Below are 14,858 nucleotides of genomic sequence, written 5' to 3' on the forward strand. Positions count from 1 at the left end.
GTGAAAATTGTCTTGTTTTAGTGTACATATATATGTATTTTCTCATATTTTTATTTGTCTGGGTCAAATAGACGAATTACACCCTGTATAGCACGTAACCAAAGTTGCTTTGAGTCATTTCATTCAAAATAAAAAAAAAAATCGCCTTTGAATGTATACTTACCTTAATTGTTTGTATGACGTTATGTATAATACTAATATATAAGTACCTATATTAATGATTTCGTGGTTTTATATTATTTGGTTTAGGTACCATTTTAGTTATTTGATTAGTTCATTATTCATTATTGTTTCATATTAACAGCATACCTGTTTTTTAATCAATGTCAAATAAATGAATACAATTTTGTATGTAAATAAAATACATGTAAATGCAGTAAATTTATTCATTAAATATTTATATTGATAATAAGTATTTTTACAATGTTATAAATATCTGGACACATCAAGTAAGTTAATCTTAAATTATCGATAATGATAATTTTGGTAATTAATACTGATATTCGGCACCTATAATGCAGTGGCCGTAAATTAGGTTATTACTGTACATAAAATTCAATACATGGGACACTTAAAAAAAAAAGAAAAAAATGTCACCAGAGATTGAAAATATAAGGGTGGGTTATATAAAATCGAATATTATTTAAATATAAAAATAAATTGATTAAATGTCGTTTTTGGCAAAATTAAGTATAAACGAATGTACATTGTAATAAAAGAACATTGGAATCATTATCAAACAATAAGTTTCTATCGTGAGCCAGTAGAAACAAATTAACTTATATAAAATACATAATATATCATAAGGACGTTACAAACTCAAGGTTTATAAAATAAATAATACACATAAATACACAATAATAATATTAACACTGAATAAATATAGCAAAATATAGTGGTTTTAATTTTTTTTTTTTTTTTTTGAATCACAATAGGACGAATTAACGAAAACATCAATAAAGTAAATACATTAAACAGTACACACAAGACCGTACTTAGGATCATAAGCAATCTAAAAGATTTCAATAACATGAACGTATTATTATTTTTTTTTAATAAATTCTTATAGACAACTAAGTATTATAATGGAAAAAAAAATATATATTTTAAAAATTATCTGGGACGAATGTTTTGAACTGAATGATCCCTACTTAAATATAGTCTTCGTTGTATGTGGTGTAAACACATAACAATTATAAGGGAAATAATAAAAGAATAACAATATTTTAATCTAAAAAGAATGGCAATCAAACAAACAATAATAACCAACCACATATAGAATTAAAATTAGATAAATACTGCAGTTCGACTCGTTGACTAGATAAAATATGAGTGAACTGATGTTGAAAAGTCGTGTTTCGCTTAAAGTACCTATTTTTAATCACAATAATGTATAGTTTCCAACGATATTTCAGCTTTGATTGAATTGTACGTCAACTCAATTGTGGCGAACAACTTACGTCGTATTGCTGTCGTGATCGTTGATGATTAAAATCAAGGACCATACAAACAGTATTGGTCAATTTGATGATTGTTTTTTCATCTTAAAGTATGTATTAATGTAATCAAGAATTCATTTTACAGAGTTCAGCAATAGCTGCGACGTAACGACATTGATGTCATGAACATTAGTTTGTCTTTACGAATCTAATGTTGTACGGATCGTCACAAAGCTCCGGATACCTTTCGGTGTCTCGGATGTATTCGCCGTCAAAACCGTTGGCATAGCCCGACTTAAGTATTTCATCGATCTCTGCGACCGACCAGTCTTTGTTCGTGGGTAAACCTAATCTCAGCAGATCCCGTTCCCTATGCCAAGCCTTTCGCATCACAGATGTCTTAGCGTGATGTAACAGTCGCTGTTTTTCGTGTTCCAACGTTGTGCCGTATCGCAAATTGATCACTGTGTCCGCACAATGTATTCGCACGTCCACCATCTGGAAACAAAAAAAAACGTATAAAGATACTATGAAAACGTCAGAAAACTTTAGAGGCCAAGCCTAATTTCTAAATTATTTTATTACAAAGTTTAATAATTAAGGGTAATGTGCACTTATTAAAACATTATTTAACCAAATTTGTCTTAAAATGCTTTATTATTATTAATCATAGAATTAAATATTTGTTTTGTAGACATTTTTATGTTGTAAGTAAAATCGATCCAATATTATGATTTAACATAGGCGTAAATATGCAGTTAAAAAAAAATGAACTGATTTTTAACTAAATCATATAATTTTTTTTCTACTAAACTTGCACCTTTTACAAGACTAAAAAAAATAAAAGTAACTTTAAACTTAACTTGACAAATTGAAAATATTAGTTAACTTGCACAGCTTTGATTATATGAAAATATCGTCTATACTCTCGGTATAATACATATGATTTCCCAATGAGGCAATATACCAACGTCGAATAGAAATAACGAAAGAAATTGTGTTTTAGAAAAACCTAACCATTAAAATATTGTATTCTACCCAAATTAGGAATACCATTAAATTAATATCCTTACCTTTCCAGAATTGTTATCGGACTCTTTTTCATGGAAAGTAGTATTCATTTGGGAACCAAATCTCTTTAGTTGTGCCTTATCTTCATTAGCATGCCAAATATCCTTTTTAACGAAGTAATAAGCATCTTGTTGGGCGCCGTGCATCACTAAGCTAAATGGTAACAGGAACGTATCGTTGAAAACTGAAGTAAACACATCCTTATAAATTGGATTAGCATTTGGGACGCTTTGTACAATCACTCTGCCATCCGATGATCTCGATAAGTGAATACCGTTACCAAAAAGCGGTGCTAAAGATGCTCCCGGCTGGGTCCCGTGTGCTTTGGGACCTCTATCTACATTTTCTTCTAAATCGTTCATGTAGAACGTAATCCACATCGGGTCAAAATATTTCGGTTTTTCTTTGAATGAATTGATTATCGGGTCAATGTGGGTTTGGGATTCCGGAAGAGACGTAAGTTTTCGTTTGTTCAATAATTTGGTCAAATGGTTGAAATAAACGGACGTTATATCCAATGGTATATTACCAAGACTTGCTGACATAGATGGTAATAATGAAGGGAATGTCGATATGGATTGTGGCATCTGAGGCATGAGTAGCTTCAAGTCGTAGCCGACCAAAGACAACCAATATTTTTCATCTATAAAAAATTTAAGTTATTTTTAATATCATTATAAAATAATTTTAATTCTTCGTTCTATTGAACTAGAAACTAATATTTGGAGATATAAAAAGAAGAATATAAAATTATGTAAATTTAATAGTCAATGATTATATTCTATAATTGTAACATACCTCGAACAATATATGGAATTTGTTTTTAAAATACATACCTTTAAGGTATTGTCGAGTAGGCATTACATTTATAGGATCATTGCCATTGAACCTGTATAAATGTAATTGTTGGGGCTCTGTTGCACGTGCTAGCATACCTTCCCATTGAGGTGACATCCATTGTCCGACTAGAGGGTCATAAACTTTTCCATTTGGCATATGAACCAATGATGTAACCTGATTTTTTTTTAAAAACAAAATATTATTATTTTCAAACTTGTTAACCCCAAACGCTTAAAAAATTTTTGCAAAAAAATATATTTTCGAATGATAAATTATTAATTTTAATAAATATAAATAAATTAGTTAAATCTTGGAAATTATTACAATATTTTTAGGTTAAACTTTAAAAAAATATAGTATACTGTACTGCAGTGTTAAAAAAAATAAATAAATATAAGTACTAAATTAAAAACAACAAAAATAAATTACGTGATATTTGAAAATTATATCGCTAGTTTTATTCATAGTTAATTGGATGTAAAATCATTTAAATTTTACTTTTGTAATTAAAAAAAATTACTTTAAAAATTGCATTCTTAAACTAGATAGGCTTCTGGGTTATTAAAAATAATAATCTAAAATTTTAAAAGTTAAGTAAACACAAGTTGATTTAAATACTTTATGTAACGATAATATGTTCATTAATTACATTTTGATTATTATTATTTACCTGATCTAAGAGACCACCACAAAAATCAATTGGCAAGTACAAGTACGGATTAGAATCATAAACTATATGTCCGTATGGAGATCTCATAATTTCTCTAATTCCTTCTCCATATTGATTGAAAATCATGACAGGTGTTCCACAATGGTCAGTAGCTACGTAATACTTGTATCTATGCACTTGAGCGTAAATTAAAAATCCTCTATCGTCGTAGGTCAGCGACATCAACTTTCCATCTCTTGGACTAAATATATTACTAACCTATTGAACGGATAAAACATGTTAGTAAATACATAATACTATAATGTATGTATGTGATTTACTTACTTCGTTTGGATTATTATGATTAGTATAAAAGAACTGGGTAACATTTCCAAAATTATCTTTTCGCGTACTAAGCCTATTTAGATGATCGTAGAAGTATCGTACATCAAAACGGCCTCTTTTTATTGCCCTCACCTAATTTTTTTAGAATATCATTAGATTTTTCTTTTTTACTAAACATAATTTATTTATTACCAGAAGTCCTTTAGAATTATAATGGAATTTTTCTTCTCTAGCATTTTGCACAACAAGTCCACGGTTATTATACCTATAAAGACCTTCTCCAAATTTTTCTATTCGGTCCATAACACTGTGTTCCATAGGAATCATATTACCCCTAAATATCAATTAATTAATAAATATTAAGTTTTTTGAAACGACGTTTATTTTATTCTTATTTATGTATATATTTATGCTGTGTGTGTGTGTTGTGTATGTAATGATTATGAAGTACAATAATTATTATGAATGGTACGGTACCTGTTATATAATATGTATGTTTATGTTATTACGTAAAAACATGTTAAGTTTAATATTATTATATTTACCTGTACGTCATAGCGAGCATATTTCCATTTTGATCATATTTAAAACTCCAAGGCTCTTGAGCTTCCACTGACATAAGTTGCCCATCGGCATCAAATGTATAGTTCTTAACGATAGTATAAGTGTTTACACCTACATTGTGAGTATAAGTACGTGATTGTTCAATCCGGCCATCTAGATTGTACATAAACTCCATACGGAAAACTTCCATTTGGTGTATCGTGACTGACATGTGTGACACTTGGAAATAGTCATTTGTTACTCGATTAAATATACCAGTTCCATCGGTAAGTCTTGTTATGTTTCCATTTGTACTTCGCTATAAATAAATAATTATCTAGTAGTTGAATGTTTCTACAGATTTTTGTGAAAAATAACTCACCTCGAATAACCCTAACAGCTGTTTGCTGCCAGTGATCGGATTGTATTCAATACGATATTCTGGTAAGGTCTGTCCACCAATGCGGCCTTCAATCAAAACCACTCTAAAATTACTGTCATACTCGTATGTGATTTTGGCATTGCTAAGACCAGTCTTAGGACCATAATCAATTCTCTCTTCAATTAATAATCCATCGTTATACTGATAGTCCCATCGATATTCGAAATCCATTTCAATATTCAATACTTGACTTGGCAATTGCGTGTTTGGATAGTATTTAACTTTCGTAATACCATCTCCGTGTACTACCTATATATTATAAAATAATCATAGATATTATTATACGCAAGCTCTTTTCATCAAGGTAAGTTAAATTTCGGAAATTTAATTTTTGAAATGTATGTTATTTCACTTTTAATTTTAGATACAACCTTCTTATGTAATTTATATTATTATAAAAGTTAAAAATATTTTTTGGATTTAAATTAGAAATACTTATATTACATTGCTTAACATTTATTCTTAATTTTAAAATAATTCTTACAAGTTTAATTTCAAGTATATTCTACGAATTTATATCTTTTATTACGAATTTTTTTCTGAATTTCTTCTGCTTACACCACTAGTTCCATTCAAATATTTACCTGAGATAATTGACCGGAACTACGATATCTGTACAGAACTCGGGCACCATCTCCAGGATATACAGTTTGAAGTAGCGCTCCAGTATAACTATAATGTTGTAAATAAGCTCGTGTCGACCCAGGAGGAGTATATGTGTACCGTATGAATCCTAATGATGTTTGAGATGAAAATGAATGTTTAGTTCCAGATGGCAAAACAATATGTTTCAAGCCACCAGATTCATCATACAAATAACCAAACTTTCGATGAGTAGAAAGTTCAATTTCAGATATCTGTTGGAAATATCATTGGTAAATATTTATGAATTATAACTATAGCGGCTATAATATGATTATTGATTGTATTATGATTGTATTATAAGTCTTTCGTTGTACATTTGTAACAGCAAAGAAAATTCAATTTCATCTCAATTCATTAACTGTAATACTTGCCTTATTCCAATTGTTATAAAGATATTTTACAGGACCTCTATGACTCAATAGCTTTTCTATACACAAACCATGATGAGTGTACTTGTATTGCTCGTTTATTGCTCCCCAGCTCCAAGATTCTAGACGATTCAATCTATAACAATATTTTTATGATGATACTAATTTTAAAATTAATTCAATTTTTTCATTTTATCACCTGTCATATGTTATATTAACACTGTGTTTTGAGTGACCAATTGTCCAGGATAAGGGAAGGCCATTCTGACTGTATGCAATGTTGAGTAAAGAAGTCGATGTCTTATCACTACTGTAAACTGTTTCAATTCTTGTATATTGATTATAATCAATTATGAGAACGGAACTATTATTAATCTAAACAAAAAATGAATAAAAATAGTAAATGGTATTTATATTTTAAAATATAATATTTACAGTCAATTTTCTTCTTATAATGAATTTGGTAGAGCCTGCATCTCCAACGAGGGAATACGTCCACAATACAATGTTTGACAAAGTACCTCTAGAAGAAACTTGTCTATTAAAAACTTGTAACATTTCGGCTTCTACCGGCAAAGACAGTTCTAATATAGGATGTTTAGACTCTGCAAAACATTGCACTACTTCTCCAGATCTGGAGCGGAACATAAATGAACCATTTTTGAAACTAATAGCTTCGCTAATAGCAGAAGCGCCTAATAAAAATTAGAAGACATTATTACTTATACTATTATTAAAAATACCGCAATAGGTATATATTATGGCGCATTAGGCATATGTTATTCTATAAAAATTAAGACTTACTATTTTTCACTATAAGTTTTTTGTAATCATTTCCCTCCATTTTAATAGTAATATGATCCCTGCGACCATCTAATGATATCATACTTATAGGGTTATGCAACGGTGTAAGTACGTTAACCTCAAAACCATCATCTTCCATTGATATGTGAGATGAAAGCTCAAAAACTTCACCGGTTGGAAGCACAACATCGACTAAACGGCCTAATTTATCGTAATTATAAATGAATAGCGATCCACCCTGCTGAAATTAAAATATATAACAGATACTTCATACATACATGATTTTAACTATTAATTATCCTTAAAATATACTTCCAAAGTTAAAATTCAGAATACATTTTTGATAATTAGTCGTGTATTGATAATATGATAATAATAAAAAAAGAATAAATAACTACAACATATTTTTTGTTTTATAGTTTATTGACTTAAATTATGACTTTTAATTATTAATGAACGTACTTCTGCAGTAGAATCGGAACGACTTGTAAGAAGTCCACTGCTACTATCGTAATTAAATATTATTTCTGATCGACCTTTTTCTGAAAATTTGACGAGGTTTCCAGCACCAGATATTACAAGTTCAGATTTATAATCCTGTGAATTTTCTATAGCACTCACCTTTAAAAATTATAAGTTCATTTGTTAAGGAAATCGATACAAATTAAAATGTATCAAATATACTTACCACATTACTATAGTCTCTCAAAAATAGCATTTTGTTACCAGAGCTATCTGTCACAGTTGATAATTTTCCAAAACTCGTATTCTTAGAATACAAGAATGTATACCTCACTTGACCGGTCATTAAATCGTGAGTAGCCGTATGTTGGCCATATCTGTTAAAAATATAAAGTTCCCCAGTGGCAGGATATGGTATTTGATATTCTCCATTCATAGCATGCGATGGCAAATATGGTTTTAGAGCGAGAATATGAAGATTACCCTAAATTGGTTTTCAATAAATTAATTATATAATCAATTTTAAAGATGAATTGTACATGGCATACCTGATCAGCAATGTTAAGTACACCATCTGGAGATGCTATAATAGCTGATATCGTTGTAAACCTTGCAGTAATTGATAAAAGATGTTCTCGGGACCCATTTCCGCACTGACAAGTAGTATTAAAGCTGTCACAATCACATTGCCTAAGTCAACATAAAATGAAAATAAATAATTTTATTTCCTTAAAAAGTATTTTATTTACTAATTAATAATTATAAACCAAAAACTGTTTTAACACTAAGATTTTTCACAGCTTAATTTAAGATGATACAAATGTTTTATACTTATGCATTACATTCTTTCATAATAATTTACAATACTTATGTTAAGTTAAATAATTTATATGTTTTAGCATTGCTCATACCCAATTTAAAGTTACAGGATAATTTCATTTTTAAAAGTTTATAGTATCGATCAACATTTTTTGTGTTGAAAAATCTTTTTTTGTTAAAAAAAAAAATTAAAAAAATAATAGGTATTTTTTGTATTTATTTTTATGATAAGTTTTTTTTATTTACTTTTGAGGATTTTGTGTTTGCTGATAGCCAGCAAAATGTGATATGTATCCAGCAGAATTGACCACCTTGATAGTGTTGACTTTTCGTGAATCACTTTGGGCTATATATAAATCACCATATGGACTGAATGTAATACCCAGAATAGTGCCCAAAGCCGTTTGAGTGGCTTTCAATGATTCTGTCATAACTTCTTGGTTTTCGTGCATTGTTGATTCTTTTCCACCCTTGTCTACTTCATTTCCCGAGTAACAGTGTAATGGCGATCCTGCCACTATTTTAACACGATGGTCTTTGGTCACTTTTAAAACAACTCTATCATCAGTGATATGTAAACTTTCGTCCAAAGGATTCAACGCTAAATTAGTAGGCCATTGAAGTTGTACCTAGTATAATAATATATTTAAAAAATAAATTCCACTGAAATCCTATAATTTTAACATACTTGTGAAGTCGGTAGAGTGGTTTTACAAGGCATCGGTTGCCAAATATTATTATGCTTATGATGACCGATCAGTGTATAAATATTTCCTTTAGGAGTAATTACTCTAATATTAGTACCGTCAGCTAGATACATAGTCCCATCGGAAGATATTGCAATACCTAAAAAAAATTATTTCAAGAGTTCAATAACTATCAAATTATATCAAACATAATGTATTAAAAGATAAATGTATAATTGTTTAAATTTGCAAACATACTACAGTCTTAAGAAAATAACAATTTAAAAAACATGAATTTAATAACTTATACATTATTAATATAATATGACGGTGTCTCTTTAGAACGAAAAAATAATAATTCTGAATGGAGCATATCTAAGTGGGCAATGTTAGGAATACTATTTTCAGACCTAAAACTACGAATACATTTCTAAAAAAGAGATGGGGTTATTTTTTAATACAGCCTCTGTATGGGTAATATAGTCTGTTAAACACTTATTGAACTCGGATTTCTATTGTATATAGAGATTAGAGAACTGAGCGTAATGATGCGAGTTATCAGACTATTTGAAGGAGTATACGTTTGTTTTTTAGCGAGGACAGTTGATTCAAGTTTTAATGTAAGCTAGACTGGGAATTTACGTTTCACATACTTTGTATAAACACAAAGTACAGAATACAGTAGTGAAACGTATCATATAAGGTGCAAACAGCTGAATCGACATCGATTAATTCAATGACGAAATATTTAGTTATAATTACTACTTACAGATACTATTACCTACCTATGTTGGTTATTTTAAATTTCTAAAATTTTCTTTTATAAATATCTACTAAGCAAATAAAAATTTGTACTGTTTAATGAGTGTAAATATTGCAATATACTAATAATTACTAATTAATTTCCAAACCTTTAGGATTCGACAGTTTTGCATCGACTGCTAGTCCACCATCCCCACAACTACTTTGATCACCTGGTATACAACGTTCTCCTGAACCAACGTATACTTCGTAGTTTATTGTAGGGTCAACTACTACTGAAGTTGTAGTTAATACACGAAGTATTTGATGCTTTTCAGGATCAGAAACGTACAAATGTCCATCGGTAGGAGACAAGCATAAATAGTATTGATATGATACTTGAGTGGCACTGAAAAAATATTGTTTATATTTAATAATAGATACTTAATATTTAAATACTACTATTTTCTAAAAATGCACCTAAGTTGTAATACTGTAAAAACACTTCCTTCCGGTGTCAACTTTCTAATAAGATTGAAGTCTCCAACATAAAGACTTCCATCAGGACCACAAGCTAATGCTATTGGTAATAAGAGCCTTGTGTCTTTCGTAAGTCCATTGCAATCCTTGCAATTCAATGGTCTTTGCATACCTGTTCCAGTTACGACATGAAGTGTGTGAGGATATTGATGTTTAAAGTACAAAATAGAACCATCGCCTTTTTGTAAAATTCCTAAAAATATACACATCGGTATTAAATAAACGTATTGATTAAAGGTATCTAAATGATATGAACTATTTCAGCAATATTATTATAAATAATTCAAAATATGTATTTAAATATTACTATTAATTACTTTTAAGACAAATTTAATGTACAATTTAATTTACCTTCGTGAAAGTTATAATGGTGATGTACATCTAAGCTCCATCCACCTATGTCTGATATGTCTACATCAAAACCTTGTAGAACCGCCATCTGTACTTCCCATATAATTTGATTACAGCTCTTATATTCATAACCAATTGAAACTTTTGCATTTGCGATTCCATAGACCTATTAATGCGTTATACAATAATTTTCATTAATTATAAATATAAATATATTATATAATATAAGCTATGAATAAATTAATGATTAGCTATACACAACGAAAACGAAACTAACTTTTTGTTTATAAACATTTCGTTTATCCCACGTAAACGTATACTTCAAATTAGGATCTGCCTCGAGTTTATGATTATAAATTGATCCTTCAATTTCAACTGAGATGTGTACAACTTTTAGCTGTGGTGATATATCAGATTGAGTGAGATGAATAATTAAATACGAATAATACCCAGTTGCCCAGCTGCTTCTGTATATTAGGTTCAAATTTGAACCGGGGATACCAATACTTTCTTGGAGTAACTAAAAATAAAAATAATAATTATACACTTTTCAATGTACTCGTATAACAAATAGTGTTAAAAAAAATAAATGCTTATAGTTCTAATATTACAATTGATAATTTTTAATTATTGAACTTAATTTTGTAGTAGATATACGTGAAAAATACTGGGAAGAAACCAAGATTAAGAAGAGGTCAATTGATGGTAAATTTTTGACGAATAAGATCAGACACTGAAGAAAACTAGTCTAACATCTATCAACAGGTAATCATTTAGAATGATTAACTTGAAGAACTTTTATAAAAAGATTAATAAAAGAGATATATTGTTCTGAATCTGTAAACGACAAACTCATGTATTGTGATTACGAACAACTTTAGACAATCCACCTCCCACCAAACTATCTAAGCTGCCCAAAAACATTTAATTCCCAATAACATTTATAAAATTACTAATCCTGGTTGACCTTCAAATTAATTAATTTATTGATTTATTGATTATTGTATGCATTTTTTGTTTAATTATTTCATTTTAATCATATAATTTATTATTTATCTAATCCTTTTCACTAAATAACAGAACATCACTAATAGTTCAAATACATATACAAAGATGGTTGGCACAGGAAAAAAGTTTGATTCTGAAAGATTAATTATCTCTACTATTAAGGATTATTATACTAAATTGAAATAACACAAATGTAAACACCTTGTAAAGCAGAGACAACACTTACGAGGGTGTAATATTTTCAGACAATTTTACCTGCGTTTCCGCGAATATAACACTTTTTCCTGGCATGCCTCCAATTTTCTCTGGCAACCATGTAGATACAATTTGTGGATTTTCTTTGTGATCAATACATGGTGTTATGTTGTATGAATTCTGTTCGAATAGACCTACACATAAGGTAATTTATTTATGAGTACGGTTACTAATTATGATACTGGTAAAACTCATCAATAAATACTACCATTCGAGTCCAACGTGGGTTCTTTATACGAATCCATTTCTTCGTTTAAGGTCATTATTATTGGAGATAAGGATACAATCTGGTTCCAAGGCACATACAGTGTTTTGGTTTGCGGCCTGAACGGGCTTCGCTGAAACTGAAGCGTCACTGCTTCACCGCCGTTGACCATTACGTCAAACCTAAGCACGCGTATACTCAATCAACATATTCAGAGAGATTTGTTTCGATCGATTTTATTTACCATCCACCAGCTCTAGTCAACGTGAAACCAAATCTAGAATCTCGATCCACTGAAACTCGAATGCCTATAATGCCCAATCCTTGCGGTGACAATACTTGGCCCCGCACTACAGATACTCGTCTAGAGAAAAAAAACATATTAATATATTAATACAATCAGTACCCACTAAATAAGTCAAGTCACCATCGATCATGTGTTATTTTCTTCTTAAAATATTAATCAAAAATATTAGATAGGTACAATAGTTCATATTAATATTTATTGTTTTAAAAATGTCAAATTTAAACCATTATTAATTACGTATTAAGAATAAATTACCATTTTGGCCGATACTATGAGTTCATATTATGAATATGAGTTAAGTATTTTTAAAATTAAGTTAATAGTGGTGTGGAAATATTTATAAAATAATTGAAATGATTGATTTTGTGTATTATAGTATAAATTTTAAAATATTTTATACGAAGGTCTTATCTAAGATCATCTATGTATCCTAACATACAATATTTCTTTTGAAATAATCGTAAAACGTAAAAAAAAGTTAGCGAATATTACTCTATAATTTAAATTAAATCACACATAATTGAGCAAATCTGCAGATACAATAAATTGTTATACTTAATTGAGAATTTATTTTTATTTTAAACCTAATCCATAAAATAGTTCAATATAAATAATTTATTTATATTATTATTAATAACTTCAGAAATATAATATTATTTTGTTAAATATTCAACGTATTTTACATTGTACGATTTATAATATTATTAAACTAACAGTAATGCCTGACGACACTGTTTTTCCTGATTTATTTAAATATTATATTAAGATACCTAAATCATATAGAAATTATATTTCTAATATCAATCTAGAGTTGTTACATTTCAACTATAACGATAAAAGTTAAAGCTTATTTTTTAAATTATTTTTGGTAACTTATATGTTTATTTTGAGGTACTTAATTATAGTTTAGTATCAAATTTGTATTAAAAAGTAAAATATCAACTAGCTTCATTAAAAACTAATTTAATTAATAGGTATTCAAAAATGTTAAATTTAAATAAGGCTAAATATTATAAATTAGTACTTTTAAATAGTTATTAATTTAATTTTTTAAATTTTCCTATGCGCTGTTTTGTTCAGATTTATGGAATTTCTTCCTTTTTTATTCTTTTAATTTATTTACAGTAAATATAATTTAAAAAAATAAAACATGGATTAACAATTAAGTCAAACAGTATAATATTATTAATTATAAATTTAAATAATTGTCGTTATTTATTTAGAATTAATTTGGTTATCTATTCAAGAACAGTTAATTTGAGTCATTACATATGCTAAAGCACATGTGATTCTTAAAACATACTATACCTATCCAAATAGATAACAACTTAAATGTTCCAATATTATATCTCAACAAAAAATATAGTTATAGTAATAAAGTTTAGACATTGAAAAATCAGTTATAATATAATGTTGTATTATAATTATAATGTTAAATGAAAATAATGTTGTAACATCTATAATATCTATCTGATCGTAATATTTTATTTTCATTATTATGTACGACGTGGGAATTTTGTAATATTTAACTTTAAAAAACGTTACGGAAATGATAATAATTGCGTGACACAGTGAACGTAATAGTTAAACACTAGGTATACGAAAAAACAATATTTTAATTAAACAATGAAACGGTTTTAAAACTAAAAAATAATAATAAAAAAAAAAAATCTAAAAAAATCGAAAGACACAAAGACGCCACAATTTAACAAGCAACATTTACAGGCGCTGATATACAGTTGATTTATTTCCAATTCGGCTTTTGGCTTTTTATAACAGATTATCATAAAATAACTTGAAAAATTGTTGTACATATTTAGTTCACTATTATGAGAAATTGAGATGTTATGAATTATGAATACAAATGGACATTAGCTGCATGTTTATAAATTATAAATTAAATATGTAATTATAGCGTATTATTTTGTTTAATCGATAAACAAATCCATACGCATCACTGCAATAGTTATCAACGCAACGTTTAAAGGCCATACGAGTATTATTGTACGTCTTCTAACTGTGTACGGTTCTATAATAATAAATAAATAGGTATGCATATTTACAAGTTATATTGTTATATTAATATCATAATAATTCATGTATGTTTGTGTAAACGATTTACGGTAGTTTAATCAGTAGGTAATTAAACAATGGTTATTAATACTATACTGTTCAAGAATTAAACAAACAATAATTTAGATATTTATTTACAATATTGTTATTTTGATACATAATTATATATTAGAATAATATTTATACGTTCACATGCAAAAAGCAGAATACGCCTAAACAAAAAATAAAATAAAAACAAGCATAAATTAGACAAAATATTAAGCCG

The 14,858-nt window shown here is 28.3% G+C and overlaps 1 protein-coding gene across 2 annotated transcripts in view; it reads right to left on the minus strand.

Moving 5' to 3' along the window:
• Positions 1 to 344: 344 nt before the first annotated feature.
• The window catches only part of LOC114120319 (teneurin-a), a 31,265-nt gene continuing 16,751 nt past the window's right edge, over positions 345 to 14,858 (minus strand). Inside the window, exons 11-35 of one of the 2 annotated variants that reach the window (XM_027982192.2) lie at positions 12,458 to 12,577; positions 12,217 to 12,395; positions 12,009 to 12,142; positions 11,023 to 11,265; positions 10,746 to 10,911; positions 10,335 to 10,587; positions 10,025 to 10,263; positions 9,116 to 9,273; positions 8,674 to 9,056; positions 8,157 to 8,298; positions 7,835 to 8,092; positions 7,609 to 7,767; positions 7,147 to 7,384; positions 6,778 to 7,037; positions 6,542 to 6,717; positions 6,346 to 6,478; positions 5,914 to 6,186; positions 5,270 to 5,578; positions 4,890 to 5,206; positions 4,537 to 4,678; positions 4,345 to 4,476; positions 4,021 to 4,278; positions 3,347 to 3,524; positions 2,513 to 3,153; positions 345 to 1,937 (exon numbers count right to left, since the gene is read on the minus strand). In XM_027982192.2, coding sequence (XP_027837993.2) covers positions 1,629 to 1,937; positions 2,513 to 3,153; positions 3,347 to 3,524; positions 4,021 to 4,278; positions 4,345 to 4,476; positions 4,537 to 4,678; positions 4,890 to 5,206; positions 5,270 to 5,578; positions 5,914 to 6,186; positions 6,346 to 6,478; positions 6,542 to 6,717; positions 6,778 to 7,037; positions 7,147 to 7,384; positions 7,609 to 7,767; positions 7,835 to 8,092; positions 8,157 to 8,298; positions 8,674 to 9,056; positions 9,116 to 9,273; positions 10,025 to 10,263; positions 10,335 to 10,587; positions 10,746 to 10,911; positions 11,023 to 11,265; positions 12,009 to 12,142; positions 12,217 to 12,395; positions 12,458 to 12,577 — 5,800 coding nt within the window. In that variant the 3' untranslated portion in view covers positions 345 to 1,628. Of the gene's footprint in view, positions 1,938 to 2,512; positions 3,154 to 3,346; positions 3,525 to 4,020; positions 4,279 to 4,344; positions 4,477 to 4,536; positions 4,679 to 4,889; positions 5,207 to 5,269; positions 5,579 to 5,913; positions 6,187 to 6,345; positions 6,479 to 6,541; positions 6,718 to 6,777; positions 7,038 to 7,146; positions 7,388 to 7,608; positions 7,768 to 7,834; positions 8,093 to 8,156; positions 8,299 to 8,673; positions 9,057 to 9,115; positions 9,274 to 10,024; positions 10,264 to 10,334; positions 10,588 to 10,745; positions 10,912 to 11,022; positions 11,266 to 12,008; positions 12,143 to 12,216; positions 12,396 to 12,457; positions 12,578 to 14,858 lie in introns of both variants that reach the window. The other variant, XM_027982191.2, reaches the window with a different exon arrangement.

The sequence above is a fragment of the Aphis gossypii genome, chromosome X (assembly GCF_020184175.1).
Source record: "Aphis gossypii isolate Hap1 chromosome X, ASM2018417v2, whole genome shotgun sequence".
Taxonomy (NCBI): Eukaryota; Metazoa; Arthropoda; class Insecta; order Hemiptera; family Aphididae; genus Aphis; species Aphis gossypii.